Below are 18395 nucleotides of genomic sequence, written 5' to 3' on the forward strand. Positions count from 1 at the left end.
TTCCTGGGGAATTGGTTAATGGGACTTTTGAAAGTGCCCCTTATGAGTCTGGGTCTTTGGAGAAGCTTTGAGAACCACAGGAATACGTTTCTCTGGTTAATCTCCAGGGAAAGCTGTGTTGCCTGAATATTTGGAGGAGAAAAGAAATGAGTATTTTTGAAGGGCAACAGAAACAGGCTTTGTCTTGAGATGATTTGTGACCCTGCTCCATCTTGTTATGAAGGTGATTTTCCTCCTCTGAAATTCTGATGCCTCATCCTTCAGCCACCTGAAACCAGGTGACCCGGCTTCTCGGATCCCAAGACACAGAGCACAGTTTCTATTAGATCCTGTCAAATTTTTGAAGAGGATTCCAGTGCAAGGAAACCTCCCTTTAGTTTTCTTTTCCTTGTGGACCTTGCTACTATGCTTGCATTATTTTATGTCTCTGTGTGTGCTAAATATCCAACTAAATTTCAAGCTTCATGAAGGCAGGAACTGAACCTTATCTAAACTTTGGATCTCCCAAGTTCTGGGTACGTTAGTCAATGCTTATTGAATTGATTCAAGTATACCAATGGACAGTTAGTCCCAGAGGGAAGAACTTGGAGCTGTGGGTAGAAATTACAAAGGTAGCTTTTGACTGGAAGTGCTGAAAAACTTCCTACCAATTTGACTTGTCCAAAAGTTGAATGGGCTGCTTCCCCAAAGATAACAGACTATCCTTCATTGAAGCTTTTTCAAATAGTGACTGGCTGCCTGAATAATCATTAGTCAGTATTGCAGAAGAGATTTCTGCTTAGTTAAGGGTTCTATTCTATTCTAAGTGTGAGATATTGTGCTTCTCTTGCCTTTCCCAGTATCTAACCACCTTATTAGGTCTTAATACCACCAGATGACTATTTTTTAAAATTATATTTGTTCATAAAGTCCATGGAGGAATTATTGTGACCTGTCTTGGGAGAGGATTTCACTGCCCACACTCAGTGAAATCATCTACCATTAAAGTGTTGAAGATGTTAATTTCTTTGTTCATTTTTTGTGATTATAATAACTCACATTTCCATTGTACCTTTGAGTTGCAAAGTATTTTCCTCATGACAACCCTGTAAGATAAGTAGCATCAGTATTATTAGCCCCATTTTAGAGAGTAGGAAAGTATAATCATGCTAACATTTAATGAGAGCTTTAGAGTTACAGAGCATTTTACATAAATTATCTCATTTGATCCTCATGGCAGGCCCCTGAGATAATGAGGACAGGTATTATAAAATCTATTTTATAGAAAAAAGAAGCTGAGGTTCAGAGAAATAAGTGACATATATCATTTGTCAGGGCTCCTCCTATTTGCTTTGTATTTGGAAGACTGCTGACATTTGAATTTGTCATCTAGAATCTTTAAGAGGAAAAGGATCTATATGTATAAAAATATTTAGAGCAGCTTTTTGTGATGATGAAAAATTGGAAACATTCATTGGGGAATGGCTGAACAAGCTTCAGTATATAATTGTGATGGAATGTTATTGTGCTATAAGAAATGTCAAGAGGTATAGGTTCAGAAAAACCCAGTAAGAGATATGAATTGATATAGTACAAAGCAAAAACCCCAAATGAGGTCACAAAGAGTCAAATATGACTAAAACAACTGAACAACAACAATGAAGTAAGCAGAACCAGGAGAACATTGTACAGAGTAACAATTATAAAGATGATCAACTATGAAAGTCTTGGCTTCTCTGATCAATCCAATGATCCAAGATAATTCCAATTTTTCATGATGAAAAAAAGTTATATCTCCAGACAGAGAGCTAATGTACTCTGAGTACAGACCAAAGCATACTTTTTTCACTTTCTTGCTTTTTTTCTTGCTTTTTTCCCTCCCTACAAGGCTAATATAGAAATGTTTTATATGACTTCATATGTATAATTGATTTCATGCTGCTTGCCTTTTTTTCAGGATGGGAAAGGGGCTGGAGCGAGTGAGAGAATTGGAATTCAAAATTAAAAAATGAATGCTAAAATATTTTAAAAGGAAAAAAGAAAACATAGATAGGCAATAGAATTTGCCAGGTCCCTTAATTTTATGTTGACACCTAGTATGGTCTGACAAAATCAATATGCAGACAAATGTGTGAAAGTGGGCAGGGTAGAGCAGACAAAGGTTTGGGAAGTCTTTTTTAATTTTGTTTGTAATAGGAACATTTGGATTATCTGAATCTCAAGTCTTGAAGAAGTGCTGGAGTTTGTGCAGATGTATATGATGTTCCAAATACATTAAAATGAGTAATAAACTGAGGTGCTATAGATAGATTCCCTAAAACACTACCCAGTCTGTGTCTCCTCCTCCCCTCCAGCTTCTCCTACCCTCTCCCTCATCTTTATTTCAGTCCTTTCTTGCTCTATTTCTTTTATTGCTTCTCCCTGCCAAGTTAATACCTAGGTTCTGGGTGTGTGCCAAAAATCTTACCCAGAGTTTGTAAACGTCTGTAGGAGAAATTCTTCATGGCCTGAGAGGTAGACTGAGCTTCAAGGTTACCCTCCATGCCACCCAGCCTCACAGAGATTAAACAAATTCCAGATGCCCAGGTCATATTAGAATTATAGGATCTGGGTCAGAAATGCCATTTAGTAACCCTTATCCTCATGTTTTCTCCCCGTCCCCGGTCCCTTTGAGGATGCTAAGTTGGCTCCAACTAATATCTGTGGAATTAGTGATAGAAAGAAAATGTTTCCCTTAATCTTGTAACATCTGTATGCCAGGACTCTGATCTTTATCCCCCAAAGATCTTTGTTTTATTATAAATTTAGACAAGCCTAGTCTTTTTTTCTTTTCAATTGATTTTTAAAAAATTAGCAAGCATTTATTTTTTCCTCCCCTCCCACACACAGAGAAAAGAAAATCAAAACCTTAGCAACAAATATGCATAGCTAAGCAATCCAAAAACATCTATCTCATTTTGAATTTTGAGTCCATCTCTTTTCTGTTCTCAGTTCCTGTTAGTTAACTCAATTATCTGTGCTTTTGAGATAGAACTGGCAGTATGGATAATCGAAAAATAAATGCTAATTTCAAACTACAGATAGTTTGAAACTCATTTTTGTTTAACTCTATGAAAAAGACTATAATTTTTGTAACAGTAGCAGATTCATCTTCCTAATTATGTTTGGCTTCATATGACCATGTTTGACCTTAACTGAAAATGAGTTTGCATTTCCTAAAATCTCACTTGCCTCTTTGTCTATTCTTTCCCTTCTCAAAAATCCTTCACCCAGTTGCCAGAAACACATTCTTAATGCACAAGTCTAACCATGCCACTCTTCTGCTCAAAGATATTTAGTGACTCCCTATCATTTTAGGAGAAAATACAAGTCCCTTAGCCCAGCTTTGAAGGTCCTCTATATTTTGTCTTCATCTTGCCCTTCCATCTTTATTTCATAAAATTCACCTTTACACCCTCAATGTCCAAGTCAAACTAGATTACTTACTACGTATTTCCTGATCTTGCCTTGCCATCTTCTGCTTCCACTGCATGTCTGGAATGCACATCTCCCTTATCTCTGCTTGTTCATCTTCATCGTCATCATCATCTTCATCCCATTTTCTCTTTCTTCAAGATCAAGCTCAGATATCACCTCTTCTATGAAGCCTTCCCTGGTTTTTTAGTTGAAATGTTTTCTTCATCATAACTCTTTGTCTAATTCTTTATTCCTATTACAACCTAGAATATCATCCTTAATTGTGTCCATGATATGTCTATGTAATTATGATCTCCCTGGGGTCAAGGACTGGTGAAGGTTTTTTTTTTCCATCTCAATATCAGTCCCACTGTAGCCCTCAAAGAAGGGGTTTAAACATAATAAGTGCTTAATAATTATTGAATTATTACTAAACTGAGGATATATAGAATAAATGTCAGTTGTTATTGTTGTCACTATTGTTGTTAATATAGCATGCAGAGGTGGTTCAGAAGATAAGTCCAATATGATTCACTGGAAAGGGCTCAGAAAACTTGAGTGTGAAGCTGATTTTGACAGTCATTTGCTGTTTGGTTATGGTTAAGTAACAATGCCTCTAGGTTTCAGTTTTCTTATCTATAAAATGAGGTTATTAGTACTTACTCCTCAGAAGTGTTGTTAAGGCAGTTAATATAAATCTGAATAGTTGTTATATCAATTCTATTCAATCAATTATCTTTTTGCTTTGGGCAAGTCACTTTCACTCATTCAGTGAGCATATAAGGCCAGGTGCTGAAGCTACAGAAACAAAAATGAAGCAGACCCTGCTTCAAGGAGCTTACATTCTGCCAAATGGAAACTTGTACACATAGAAGTTAATTTAAAAATGTGTACAAAGTAAACACCAATTAATTTCAAGAATGGAAAGAAGGGCACTCTACCTGTGGGGATCAAGTCTCTGGGCTTTAACTCCATTATTTGTAAAAGGAAGAAGGATGGACTGAATGATTTCTTCTATCCCTTAAAAGCTCTGAGGAAAAATTTATGAATCCTAGTCATGATTTTATGATTCTGAGGCTGTCTCATATTAGGGGGAAGCCTTTCTGGAATTAAAAATGGACCAATGGACAGTTTCCAAAAAGAGAGAAGACCTCGGATAGTTGTCTCATAGTAGAGATTAGCCAGGGGTAGTCTGCATTGGCAGCGTTGCTAAGAACCCAGGAGGGAGCCTTTGCCAAAGGGATTGGAGTCTTTGTTAGCTTTGTTAGTGATCTTTTCAATTCTCTGCAGCCTGAGTTGCCTGTCTTTGTTCCTTTCACTCCCTCTACTTTTAAGAGAAAATGATTTGGGAGGTTACACAGGTGGCTTTGGCTGATAAACTCAAAGCTTTCACCTTGATAAAACATCTTACTCCCATTTGTTTCCTTAAGGTATCGGGATGTTAGGTGATTGGTCATTTTCTTTCTTTCCTCTTTGAGGCATTTGAATCCCCAAGACCTGAGAACTAAACTGTCTAACCTTGAAAAGTGATAGCTCAGAAAATCCTCAGGGCAGCCCCTGACCTTGGGAAGACTTTCTTTCCCCCTTGTTGAGCCTGGGGGTGGGGGTTGTTGGCCCAAGGTTGGAGCTAAGGCTCACCCAGGGGAATAAAGCTGCAGTGGCAATGTATCTTGTGTTAGATCTCTGGATCTGGCACTATGGCTTCTCTGGATGGTTAGAGAGCTGGCTTTGGCTAGATGGCAGGATAATAGAATTCAATTTAATTTAACAAAATCTATTAAATTTGCTATATATGAGGCACAGTTCCAGGAACTGGGGAATATTAAGATAGCGACTCAACCTACAGGGAATTTCTGGATGAAGAAAATAGCATTGAAGATAAAAAATAAAACAATACCTTCAAAGGGGTGGTGATCTACTTGGAGGAAAGGATATTTGCTTGGCACTTACCATATTTCCCCGAGTATAAGACACGCCTCAATTTTGGAGCCTGAAATTTGAAAATAATGCATTACATACAGTTATTGAACTCAAGTTTTATTCACCATGAAATTCAAGGACCTTCTGTTCATAGCTTTCAGACATCTTTTGGGCAAGCTGGTACATGGCCACACGCTTAGTCTATTCTGCTTCATGAACCTGAAGCACCAATTGTGTCCTCCTTTGAAATCAGTCACTTCTTTTTCATCAGCAATTCTTCTTGCCTCATGCTGAACCATATTTGTGGACATGCCACTCACTCTTTTCTCTTCAATCCATCTTTTCAATTCCTTCTCTTCATCAGGCTATTTGGCTGACTTACCTCTCATGACCTTCTTCTGCTGTGGTGTTTTCAATAGGGTTTCTTTTTCCTGAAGCCAGTCTTGGCTTGTTTTCCTCAGACAGAGGAGGATCAGAATGACATTTCATCAATTTTCATTCACTTTTGCAAACTGGATCACTTTGAACTTGAATTCAGCACTGTACAAAAATCTTTCCTGAGCCATTTCTGGACAGAGCATGGCAAAATGTAAGCTAATTACCATTAACAAATGCAAAACAATGAATGCAAAGACAAGCGTGAAAAAGTGAAAAAAAAAACACTACTGTATAAACCGTTCTCAGTTTTTGGAGCCCAAATTTTTTGAAAAAGGGTGCATCTTATACATGGGGAAATATAGTATACAGGTAAGTATAATTCATGATGATACAAAATAATACAGGGAAGAAGTCTAAATAAAGATTCCCCAAGAAAATTTGAAGATAGAACACATTCAGTCTGGAAAGTCAAGGAAGCTTCATGAAGAAAGTGCCACCTGTGGGAGTAGCTAGGTGGCACAGTGGATAAAGCACCCTGGAGTCAGGAGGACCTGACTTCAAATCCAACCTCAGACACTTAATAACTGCCTAGTTGTGTGACTTTGGGCAAGCTACTTTAACCCCGTTGCCTTAAAGAAATTTTAAAAAACCAAATAAAATTTTTAAAAAGTGCCACCTGAACTGGGCCTTAAAAAAAGAAAACGATTTCATCAAAAAGAGATGAATGGGGAAGACCTTCCATGAGTGGGGAGAAATGCTCATGTTTAGAACAGAAGGGAGAAGAGGACAGTGTGAACAACAGGTTGTCAGTCCCATGTGGAATAGAACTTGTGTGAAGGAGAGGTCATTTGAATATTTATAACATCATTTGCAGGCATGCAGAATTATTAAATTAAAATAAATTTTAAAAATTTAAAAAATAACCTGCTATATTTGGTCAAACATGTAATTAATTCATCCCCCCAAAGCACCTAGATTTATTAAATTTTGAGTCTCTTCTGCAGTTGGCATGGAAGCACAAGACCAAATGGGTCATATACATTAGGTGGGGTCATATGCATTAGGTTACCCCTTCTATAAAGGAAAGTTAGAGTCAGATTATTGAAGATTTTATTGTTTTTTGTTGTGGTGGTCCTAAATGCCAGGCTAAGAGTTGGAATTTTATTCTGGAAGTAGTAGAAAGTCACTGGAGGGTTCTGATCAAGTTAGTGACATGAGATGTGCAGTTTTTAACATTCATCCATTTGTAAATTTATGAGTTCAACATTTTTCTTCCACCTTCCCTTTCCTTCCCCACCCCATGGCAGTGAACAATCTTAAAAAAGTTGTACATGTACAATTGTGTTTAACATAGTTCCATATTAGTCATGTTGTAAAAGAGGAATTAGAGTTAAGGGGAAAAAACATGAGCAAGAAAGAAAAAAATAAAAGAAATTTTAAAAAGTGAGTATGCTTTGCTCTGTGTTTGGATTTCATAGTTTTTTTGGTTTGCTTATTTATTGTTTTTCTGGAGGTCAATGTCATTTTTCTTAACAGATTCCTCAGTCTTTAATCACTGAACTATTGAGAGGAGCTCCAGCTATCATGGTTGATCCATTCCTCAGTGTTGCTACAAATAGAACAATGTTCTTCTGGTTCTGCTCATTTCACCCCACAGCAGTTCATGCAATTCTTTCTTATGTAGCCTGGCATATTTGCTTAATCTTCCTCATTACTTTTATAGATTCATATCTAAAATAACCAAACCAACAGTGCTTGGAATGTTTTACCCATGATCTCCAAAGACTGCCCATCCTAGGACTGACTGGATCACAGGTGATAAATAAGTCATTCTCTCATCCCAAACACTCTCATCCCAAGTTATTCCTTACCCCTCGCCAGCGGGACAAAATACATGTTTTGGGGGTTTTTTTTAGGTTTTTGCAAGGCAAATGGGGTTAAGTGGCTTGTCCAAGGCCACACAGCTAGGTAATTATTAAATGTCTGAGACTGGATTTGAACCCAGGTACTCCTGACTCCAAGGCCGGTGCTTTATCCACTATGCCACCTAGCCACCCAAAATACATGTTGTTTAATTCAGTATACAAGGCTTCTCGTAGTCTGCCTCCAGCCAACATTTCTAGCCTTCTGGTCCTAGGTACAAAGCTGGAAGTCAAATTTTCTCTATTGCTAAATCCCATAATCTTACAAATTTATGAGTCAAACCAAAAGGGACCATAACCCAGTACCACCACTTTGTTTTTCATAGGAGGAAACATTATATTTTCAACCAGTCAGGGTTACAGTGGGGGCAGCTGGATGGTACATTGGATAGAGCCCTGACTCTGTAGTCAAGAAGACTTAAGTTCAAATCTGACCCCAGCCATTTGATACTTACTAGTTGTCTGACCCTGGGCAAGTCACTTAACCCTGATTGCCTTGCAAAAACCTCAAAATATAAGAATTCTTCTGATTTATCCTACCCCAGGCAGCCTGTCCCCCATGAGCTGGAATGCACTCCTTCTTCTCTACTCGATGAATTTCTTCCCTTACTTCAAGCCCAACTCTGGCTCCACATCCTCCCTAAAGCCCTCCAGGACCTTCCTAACTGACTGGGATCTAACTTGCTCATGTTTCTCATAACCATTTGCCCAAACTTCTCCTTGACCCTTTTCTTATTCTGCTTCATATCACACTTCTTTATGGATAATCTTTCATTTTTTTAACTTGACCTGTGATTTCATTGGTGTGGGGAACTTCCATTGATGAACTTCTCCAAAGACTTGCATCTTCTCTGCCAATTTTAGTCTAAGATCACTGCTTGAGGGCACTAAGAGGATAAGTGACAGGCCCAGGGTCACTCAGCCAACCTATGTTAGAGAAGGTCACCAACTCCAGTCTTTAAAATTCCTAGGTCAGCTCTCCATGCTGCAGTAGTTAGAACTGGATTTGGAATCAGGAAAACCTGAATTCAGATACTTAACTAACTTTGATCCCAGGCAAGTCAGTCTTGACCTCTATCAGTCTTGGTTTCCATATCTGTAATATGGGGTTAATATTAATACCTATTTTAGAAAGTCATTGTGAGGATTAAAGAAGACGATTTATGTCAAATATTTTGCAAACTTTAATATGCTACATAAATGTTAACTGCTGCTGTTATTATTGTTATGCCATGCTGTCTCACATCAGTTACATTTTATTAGAATCCTGTTTTTTCTTTAAGAGTAGGGACTCATTTTTAGCTTTGTTTCCTCAGTGCCTGTGTGGGACTTTGCCCAAAGTAGGTGGTGGATAAATATGAAATTGAACTGAGTGAACAAGGGTTACAGAACTTGTCCCATGTCTTCTCAGGGGTCCCAGTTTATCAGAGCACAGGTCTGAGGTCTGGAGAGCATGGATGCTTTAACTCAGGATATTTAGAACCTGTACACATATCATTTCAGGAGTACCAACTGCCAAGTCAGTTTGAGTCCTCAAAGCTATCTTGCTTCTCCCAGGAGGCAGCATCAAGGGCTCTGAGATTCTGCTTCATTTATCTCAACTTCCTATAACTCTACTTCATTATTTCAGGTCACTCAATCATAGAATGTTTTAAAAAAGGAACCTTAGAGAACACTTAATGGAGCTTCCTTAGTTTGCAGCCATGGGGCACAGTGGGTAGAGGGCTGGCCTAGAGTCAGGAAGACTCCTCTCCCTGAGCTCAAATCTAGCCTCAGACACTTATAAGCTATGTGACCCTGGGCAAGTCATTTATTTAGCACTGTTTGCCTCAATTTCCTCATCTATAAAATTAGAATAATAATAGTACCTATCTCCTAAGGTTGTTGAGAAGATAAAATGAGACATTTGTAAATGCTTTGCAAATGTTAGAATGCTTTATAATTGCCATTATTTAACCTTGCTCAGCCTCAGTTTCCTCATCTATAAAATGGAGATAAAAATTAACACCTACTTCTCAGGGTTATTGTGAAGATTAAGTAAGATGACATATGTAATGTATTTTGAAAAACCTTAAAGTATTACATAAATGGAAGTTACTATGACCACTACTACTATTATTATTATTAGATCTTTTAGTTAAAGTAGAAGCTATTGATGGAGAATCAGTTCTCAGTAGTTACTACCCCTTTCCTTAACTTGGAGCAAAAACTGACCAGAAATAGTGACATACAGAAAGAGACAGACAGAGAATGAAAATGAAAATCTGGGACACTTCTCTCTCCTTGAGGCTATCTAGATGCCTTCTATGATAAATGTTAGTTGCTATTTTCTGTAGCTTGCCAAGTCTGACATATAGACAGCATGAGTCAACATTCAAACCAGGTTTTCTGATTCTAGATCCATTGTGCCTTCTACTGCATTTTATTACCTGTTCTTGTCAAGGCTAGGATTTGAATCAGGACAAACTCCACTTTTTCACTGGGTCATGCTGCCTTTCTTGGGATGTTGCTGTGAATGGTATGTTGTGAGGGAGATTCCCTCTTGTGGCTTATGGAAGCCTGGCTAACATGTTTTTTGGTCATGCCAAGGAGATATGGATTCTTACTCCAAAGTAAATTCTGTTTCCTGTGTGATTCTATTTGTCTTTCAGTTGGGATTCTACAAGGGTCCAGCCAGGTCCCAGGTCACCCTGAACAGCATGGTCAACCAGACTCGGGTCATCTTAGAGGAACAAGCACGGCATCTGTTGAATGAGCAGGAGAGAGCAACCATGGGTTACTACTTAGATGAGTACAAGGAAAATAACATCCATGTGGATGCCCTCATTATGGCTCTGTTTGAACTACTCAACACCCAAGCCAAGGTACCATGATGTGGACAGGACTCTTGTCACTGGAGCTGGTCCAAACCAGCTCTGGAGACTTTGAGGCTCCAAATGGCAGCTACAATTCAGGGAGGGAGGAGGAGAGACTAGAATGCTTGTTGGAATCCCCCTTTCACCTATACTTTGTAAAGGCTTAAGTTATACATCCAGAACCCCCAGATCTAAGAAACTCATGCCTAAGGTCAAGATACCTTTGTTGGAAGTTCAAGTCAACTTCTCATTTTGTGGAACAGTGTTTGTAGGGGACTGAGGGACTAGGGAAGGGATTTTGGAAAAGCATGAATAGATTTGGGGTTTTCAAGGCCTGGAGAATCATAGGACTGTGAATTTAGAACTGGAAATGATCTTGGAGATGATTTAGTCCAAACTCATCATTTGATGAGGAAATAAGTCTGAAGAAATTATGAAACTGGCTCAAAGTCATGTCGATTATAATTGTCAGAATCTTGTGTGAAAATCTAGGGCTGAGGTGGAACTTGGAAATTTCCATCATCCACATACATAAGATAGCTTGACAAAGGTCTGAAATGTAAGAGGATTTAGCAGTGAAAGAGATCTTAAGAGTTTATCTGGTTCAATCCCTTTGCTTTATTGATGAAGAAACTAAAGCCCAGGCCTTAGGTTAAGTGACTTGCCAAAGGTCATCCAGACAGAAGGTAAGCAGAGTTGTGATATCATTTGGAATCAAGTCTTCTGACTTTAGATTTGGAATTCTTTACTTTGGTATAGAGGAAAGTTCACTGGGTCTGGAGTCAGAGGACCTGGACTTACTGCTGATACCTACTACCACTGGTATGACCATTGGTGGGTCAATTTTCCTCCCTAAGCCTCAGTTTCCTCATGTGAAGAGGTTAAACTACATGATTTTTGGGATCTCTTCCAGAACTACATCTATGAACCTATGTCCTTGAGTAAATTATTCTACCAAAGTAGTCAAGAAATATAGATTGTTTGTGAAAAGGAGTTAAAATTGAAGGGGAATTTAAAGATTATTTAGTCTAAGATAATAGAAGAGGAAAATTCTTTCCTGGAGCTCTCAGCTGGATATGTTCTTTTGTTCTTCAGTTTTCCCTCCTATCTGAGGTGAGGGGGTTGATCTCCCCCCATGATCTCGATCGCTTTGACAACATGGTGCTGAAACGGGAGATTGAGTCCATGAAGGCCCGACAGCCATCCTTCGCTGGCACAGACACTTATTCTGTGGTTTCTTACAGTGACACTGGCTCCTCCTCTGGGAGCCACGTCACTTCTACCACGGTCAGCTCCGCTCGAGTGAGTGTTCCTACCCTCCGACCTCCCACCCTTGGGCTCACCGTCTACTTGGGGGTGACTGGAGGGGTCTTCTCCTCCCAGTCCCTGATTCTCTCTCTCTCTCTCTCTCTCTCTCTCTCTCTCTCTCTCTATCTATCTATCTATCTATCTATCTCTATCTCTCTCTCTCTCTCTCTCTCTCTCTTTCTCTCTCTCACATCAGACTATATCCCCCCCAAGAGCAGCTCCCATCCCTTCCTTCCCTCCCTCCCAAACTGTAACCAGTCCTTGGTCAAAGTCTTTTTGCAGCTGACCTTTTGAAACAGTGTGATCTAACAAATAGTGAGTGCCTCTTGATCCCAGCGGATTCAAGACCTTTCATCAAAGTTAAATGATGTGTTGGAGGAAGGAGGGTACAAGGAGGAGCTGGAATCCTTCTTTGTACTCTCCATCATCAGGTGTGACACATCAGTCTGTAAGCATCTATTTTACCATAGGGTCAGTGCTTCAGGATAATTCAATGGCTGATTATTCAGCTTGTCTGGGTCTCCTGACTCAGTTTCTCCTTCCTGTTTCATGCCTTTAATCAGTTCACTATACCCCTACCAATAAAAGAGAAGGAAAAGACAATGGAGATGAAATTCTGACTTTTGTTTGTCAAGATCCTTTCTGTTCTGATATGCTAGGAAAGGAAGTTGGAACAATTGATAAAAATGAGATTTTCATAATATCTAGGGATTTTTATGACACTGTCTCTTGTATTTCTCATGTCTGTCAATATTCAAGGAAGGATAATGCCCTGTGATTCCATTGGTGGAGGGAGCTCCTGGTGAGGACCTTCCTCTACCAACACAGGTTGGCACTTTCTCTGCAAATTATTGTCTTAAAGAATTGTTTGTAACACTGAGAGGATAAATGACACACCCAGCGTCATACAGCCAGTGTGTCAAAGGTAAGACTAGAACTCAAGTCATCTTGGTTTCAAGGTCAACTCTATTGTCTATACCACACTACCTCTGAATATTCTAAAAATGATCTATACATGACCTTTTGACTGGTACCAGATCTGAAGAGGTCACAAATTGCCTTCTTTAGACTGCATTCCTCCTTTTCCTTTGCAGAGTGCCTCCCTACTGTCCTTCCCTTCCTTAAATTGGGGACAGGTATGGGAACAGAGCCCATGGGAAGTTTTATTTCCCACAAGAGGTCCATGTCCAAATGATTTTCCTAGATAGATGCAGGAAGTAATATAAAAATCCTGACTATAACAACATCATCATTTCATGCTTCAGGATATAAACTGATCACCTGGAGTCCTGGTTCTCCAGGATGAAGCTGCTCTCCATGTGATTGGCATAGCAAATTCACTTTGGTGTCTTGTTCATCCAGTTAGTGGTTTATGTAGCACTTACACAATGCAGCACTTACACAAGGGATAGACCTTGTCCAGGGGTAACCCTCAGGTGAGAATCCTGGCCACTTAGACATAGTGCGGGATTCAAATACAAAGCAATGCCTTCTGAATCTCTGAAGATAATCTAGGATTGAATTAAAAGCCACATCCCTTAAGAGACGGACTCTGACAGGAACAAATTTCCATCATCTGCTGCCCATTAGCAATCATTTAGATTTAGTTGTACTTTTTTCAGGTCTAAAGAACAAAAGTCTTGGAAGCATTATAGAAAGAAGTTCTAGTCCTGGCTCAACTACCAACTCACCACATTATTGTGGGCATCTCCATTCTAGCTCACTAGTTCTCTAATTCTCTGACTCCCTGAGCTCTGCCTTGTGCCAATATCACTTACCCAAAGTTAAAATCTGGTATAAGTCTTAAAAAGCCCAGTCACCTGACAGAATTTTGAACTTTGCTTTATGGGAACTGGTGTTACCTCCCCTTCTGTGCTGAGGGCCTCAGCACATAGTTTCTATATCTGGATTTGTTTTTCCGTCTGACTAGGCTTCATCATATTCAGTCCAGTCTCTGTTGACCTGTAAGATGGTCCTTTTACTTCCTGTCACTTTTATTAGCAAATACCTCCTGGTGCTTAGAGGCTTAACTTTAATCATCACCACTGCCCTTCACATCCAGAAAAAGTCCTCAAAGCCTTCCAGGCAATGTAGATGAACTTCAGTACCTCAGTTACTGTCCTCAAGCGTGACCAATAACCATGAGCTTGGAAACCTGGAAACTGTCTTCAGGAAAAGTGAAGTACTTTATACCTGGATAAGAGACAGACTGCCAGGGAAGGGCACAATCTTGGTTATATTTCAACTGCTCCTAATACATTTCTGTATTAAGATGATATATATATATGTATATAGACTTGTATATATGTTTATATATGTATATGCATATATAAACACAAGCATATATTTATACCCATACATATATATGTACATAAAAATATTACACAGACATATGCACACATATCTCATATATATGCCCATCCATCCATCCAAGCAAGAAGAAAACTTTATTAAATGCCTAGTGTATGCACCATTGTTGTGTTCTAGGGAATTTAGGATATCTTTTCTGAATACCCAGCCGTGAAGCTTGCTAACAGTCTGGAACTTGGCAAGCTACGCAGGCTGAATCTAATTATCTGGCCCTTTTCCTTCTTCTGTCATCATTCCTGAGACATTCCCCAGACTGTGGCACTCAATCAGACTCAAGCCCTGGCTCCCATCTGACTGAAAGCCTGAGGATGGTATTTGCATCCAAGGCCTTGCCTGCATTTCATATGAAGGCTTCTAGAAAGGACTAAAGGTCTTCACTTCTCCCCTAAGGCACAGGACCACAGACTGTACTACTAGATAGCCCCTAATTTTCTATTTTTAGTTTAGCTTTGTTTCATGACCACTAGATGACTTTCAGTATTAATCTTCGCTTAGCTCTAAGGGCCCCCTAAAATATCTGCCTTGAATTGCTCCTGTGATTTTTTACTTTAACACCTTCATGCAAGAAAATGTGTTACTTAGTGGGTTTGTGGTAAGAAGGACTGGGGGATTCTTTTCACCAGGGTCTTATGTTTATTTTTATTGCCTTTTTGTGCATGGAGTGGTAGTGGTTTACTGCATCTGTTCCAGTCCCTAATGCATTATTTTATTTTGTTTTTCCCCCTTTTTGTGTTTGCCTGAATTATCTTTCCCAGGAGCGGCTCTTATGGTTAATAGACCTAATGGAGGTATGGTCCTTTCACCGGGGAGTTTTCCTGCTGTGGTTTCCATAGAAAAAAGATGGGGTCGAGGGTGGGGTGAAGGACAGAACATGGTTGGCTGCCAAAGGAGGACTGTCTCTCAGGTCTGGCCCTGTAGGAGGCTGAATAGAAAGGACATGTTCTCCAACATCTCCTCCTGTTTGCCTCTCAGTCTTTTTATGTGCCCATCTGCCTGTTCTTGGATCTCTCTGTCTCATTGTCTGGTCTGATTGCCAGCTCATTAGGCTTTTCTTATGGCTTCAATCTTCCTCTTCCTCCTTGTCATATCATACCACATGACAGCTGCCAAGTCAGTGTGCTGTGGTGGAATGAGCCCTCAAGAGTGGCAGAGCTGGGAGATCTTTTGGTTCCTTCTCTATGACCTTGGCCACATCACTTCATCAATTCTAACATTTCTATTTCAAGATCCTTCCCAGCTCTGACATTCTATACCCTCAGGACTCATACTTTTGACATTCTGTGTTCTAATGTACCTTACAGTTCTGAAATTCTGTGTCCTAAGGTACTTTATACTTCTGTCATTCTATAATCTAATGTCTTTTCTGGTCTGATATTCCGTGTCATAAGGTCCCTTATACCTCTGACATTCAATATTCTAATGTCTCCTTGAATCTGCTATTCTATGTCCTGGGGGGTCTCATATCTCTGGCATTCAATGTCCTCAGATGCCTTCCAGCCTTGTATTCTCTAATGTCCCTTCCAGGTCTAACTTTTTTACTTATTCAAATATGTGATAGAAGCTACCTCATGTTGTTTATAGGATTACTATGTCACCACCATAATATGGCATAGAAAGAGTTGGAGTCCAGAAAGACTTGAATTCAAATCTTATCTCCAACATTTAATAGCTGTGTGGGCATAGGACAGAAACTTAACCTGTCTGAGTCTTAGTTTTCTCACCCATAAAAAGGGCAAAATAATACTTAGAGTACCTACTGCAAAGTGATACAGTAAATGGAATGCTGATCCTGCAGTCTGGAAGATTCATCTTTATGATTTCAAATCTGGCCTCAGGTATTTATTAACTATGTGAACCTGGGCAAGTCATAACCCTGTTTGCCTCAGTTTCCTTATCTGTCAAGTGAGATGGAGAAGGAAATGGCAAACAACTCCAGTGTCTTTGACAAAAAAAACTCCAAATGGGTCATGAAAAGTTGGATATAACTGAAAGCAACTGAATAACAAATAAAACCCACCCATCAAGATTGCTGTGATGGTCAAATTAAATAATGTATGCCAAGTCTTTTGATTTTCTAAAAGTGTTAAAAATGTCAAGTATTATTTTGATTACTAGTGACTGTCTATTTCTAACCATTGGTTCATTTCTTTATGGACTGCCCAGATCTAATGTATTTTGCCTCTTTCATATATAAGCCCTCTGTCATTTAAGGAGATAAATGTCTTGGGCCTTCTCATAAGTCTCTTTGCTCACCTACTAACCCTCAATCTTTGGGTATCAAGTATTCAGGAAAGTTAAAGGGCAAAAGAATTTTTACTGAGACCTCTTAACTTTCTTCCATGTAAGTTCAGGTGACAGTTATTGAGAATTATTGTCCTCTAGTTCTGGGGATGAGTACTTATCTATACACATTAGTGACTGTGGATCTCAGGGTAAGCAGAAATGAATGATGTCCATATGTACTAATCTTTTATCTCCCTCACTTTCCCTTTCCTAATGAAACTCAAAAACACATCAAAGATCTCGGAAGTCAAATCCAGTAGAAAGAAACAAAATGACCTTAACCAGTGTGATAGTTTTAAACTTGGGTCTCCTAGTAGATAAAGAAATTGATGATAGATGGATGGCTAGCTAGATAGTTAGATGATAGAAAGATGGTAGAGTGATAGAGAATATTTATTAAGTTCTTGTTATGGACAGATTATTGAACCAGACTGGGCAGTTAGGTAGTGAAGTAGATAGAATGCCGGCCCTGGAGTTAGGAAGACCGAAGTCCAGATCTGACCTCAGATGCTTACTATTCTGTTTGCCTCAGTTTCCTCATCTCTAAAATTAGATGGAGAAGGAAATGGCAAACCACTCCATGTTTGTACCAAGAAAACCCCAAATGGAGTCAAGAAAAATCAGACATGACTGAAATGACTGAACAACAAATATACCAAATACTGTGATAGGCAGTGAGCATAGAAATACAAGCAAGATAGTCCTGGCCCTCAAAAGAACTTACTTTCTAATTAAGGAAAATACTACATAAAGAGGAGTTGACAATAGTAGAGGGATGGGTATAGAACTGTATAGTTTAGAAATGTCTGGTAAGTGAGAGTACAGGACTGGATCTGGGCTAGATAAGGATAAGATCCCAGGATGATTCTAGGGCTACAGTCATGGTTTCCAGTGGGGATGAAGGCTAGAATAGTTTGGAGGTAGACAGGAAGATGGTGGTACAGTGGAAAGAGATTTGATTCAAAGTCAGAGGCCTCAAATTTGAATCTTGTTTCTGACATTTGTGACCTTGGAAAATTCAGTCAACCTCTCTGGTCCTCTAAGTCTTCATCTATAAAATGAAGGGGCTCAACCATAGATGCCTCCAATGACCCTTTCAGCTGGAAAACTGTAATCCACTACCCCTAAAAATTTTGTGTGGCCTCCTACTTTTCTTTCTGTACCTGCCTCAGTCAGCCCTTGACTCTCAGCCTATACCCAAGCTCTCCATGGGCCACAAGGATAACTATTGCAGCAGGCTAAGAATTCTGGATCTCTATAGCATTACCTCTTGTTCAGTACTAAAGAAGGTACATTATAAGGTAGAGAAGCCTGCTGGGCTGTTAGCCACAAAGGAACCCACGCACATTAAGTAATACTCCATAGCTTTGGAGTCACCTTCAAGAACCCTCCTGAAGTATTCTGTCAGGGTAGGAGTGTTGAAAGGGAGGTAGCACCCTACAATCTCACCACTCCAAGGGTCCTGGTAACTGACTTTGGGGGTCCCACTCTTAGATTTTTGTAATTATAGTGTTGGAAGAGCAAAAGATATCAGGCCCAATCCTTATCCAAATATTAATTCCTTTATACAGGCCTTCAGTAAAGTCATGATCTAGCTTATATTTGAACTTTTCTAATTGATGGGGAGTTTTCTCCCTATTGAATCACTCCTTAAAAAGTCTTGAAAGTATTTTCCTTTGTTTCTTCTTACCAGTATTTCAGAAGATGTTTAAAATTTTTTTTTTATTTAAGGATAGGGTTCCAATTTTCTGAGAATAATCCATTCACTACCTCTACTCCCAACAAATTCCCTCCTTACAAATTCACATACCCATTCAGAATAACTAATTAAACCTTGTTTATTGCAGCAAAGTTGCCCCTTTTTTCTTTTTGGCACATGTACAGGGTCAGATGGAAACATTTAGGTAACAGTGTCCCTGAACTT

General features: G+C 39.3%; 1 protein-coding gene across 4 annotated transcripts in view; it reads left to right on the forward strand.

The window, feature by feature from the left end:
- Positions 1-18395, forward strand: part of WHRN (whirlin) — a 132595-nt gene that overhangs the window by 90397 nt on the left and 23803 nt on the right. For 3 of the 4 annotated variants that reach the window (XM_074211752.1, XM_074211753.1, XM_074211754.1), the window contains exons 6-7: positions 10307-10519; positions 11606-11812. In XM_074211752.1, coding sequence (XP_074067853.1) covers positions 10307-10519; positions 11606-11812 — 420 coding nt within the window. The remainder of the gene's footprint in view (positions 1-10306; positions 10520-11605; positions 11813-18395) is intronic. The other variant, XM_074211755.1, reaches the window with a different exon arrangement.

Source organism: Macrotis lagotis, chromosome 1 (genome assembly GCF_037893015.1).
Source record: "Macrotis lagotis isolate mMagLag1 chromosome 1, bilby.v1.9.chrom.fasta, whole genome shotgun sequence".
Taxonomy (NCBI): Eukaryota; Metazoa; Chordata; class Mammalia; order Peramelemorphia; family Peramelidae; genus Macrotis; species Macrotis lagotis.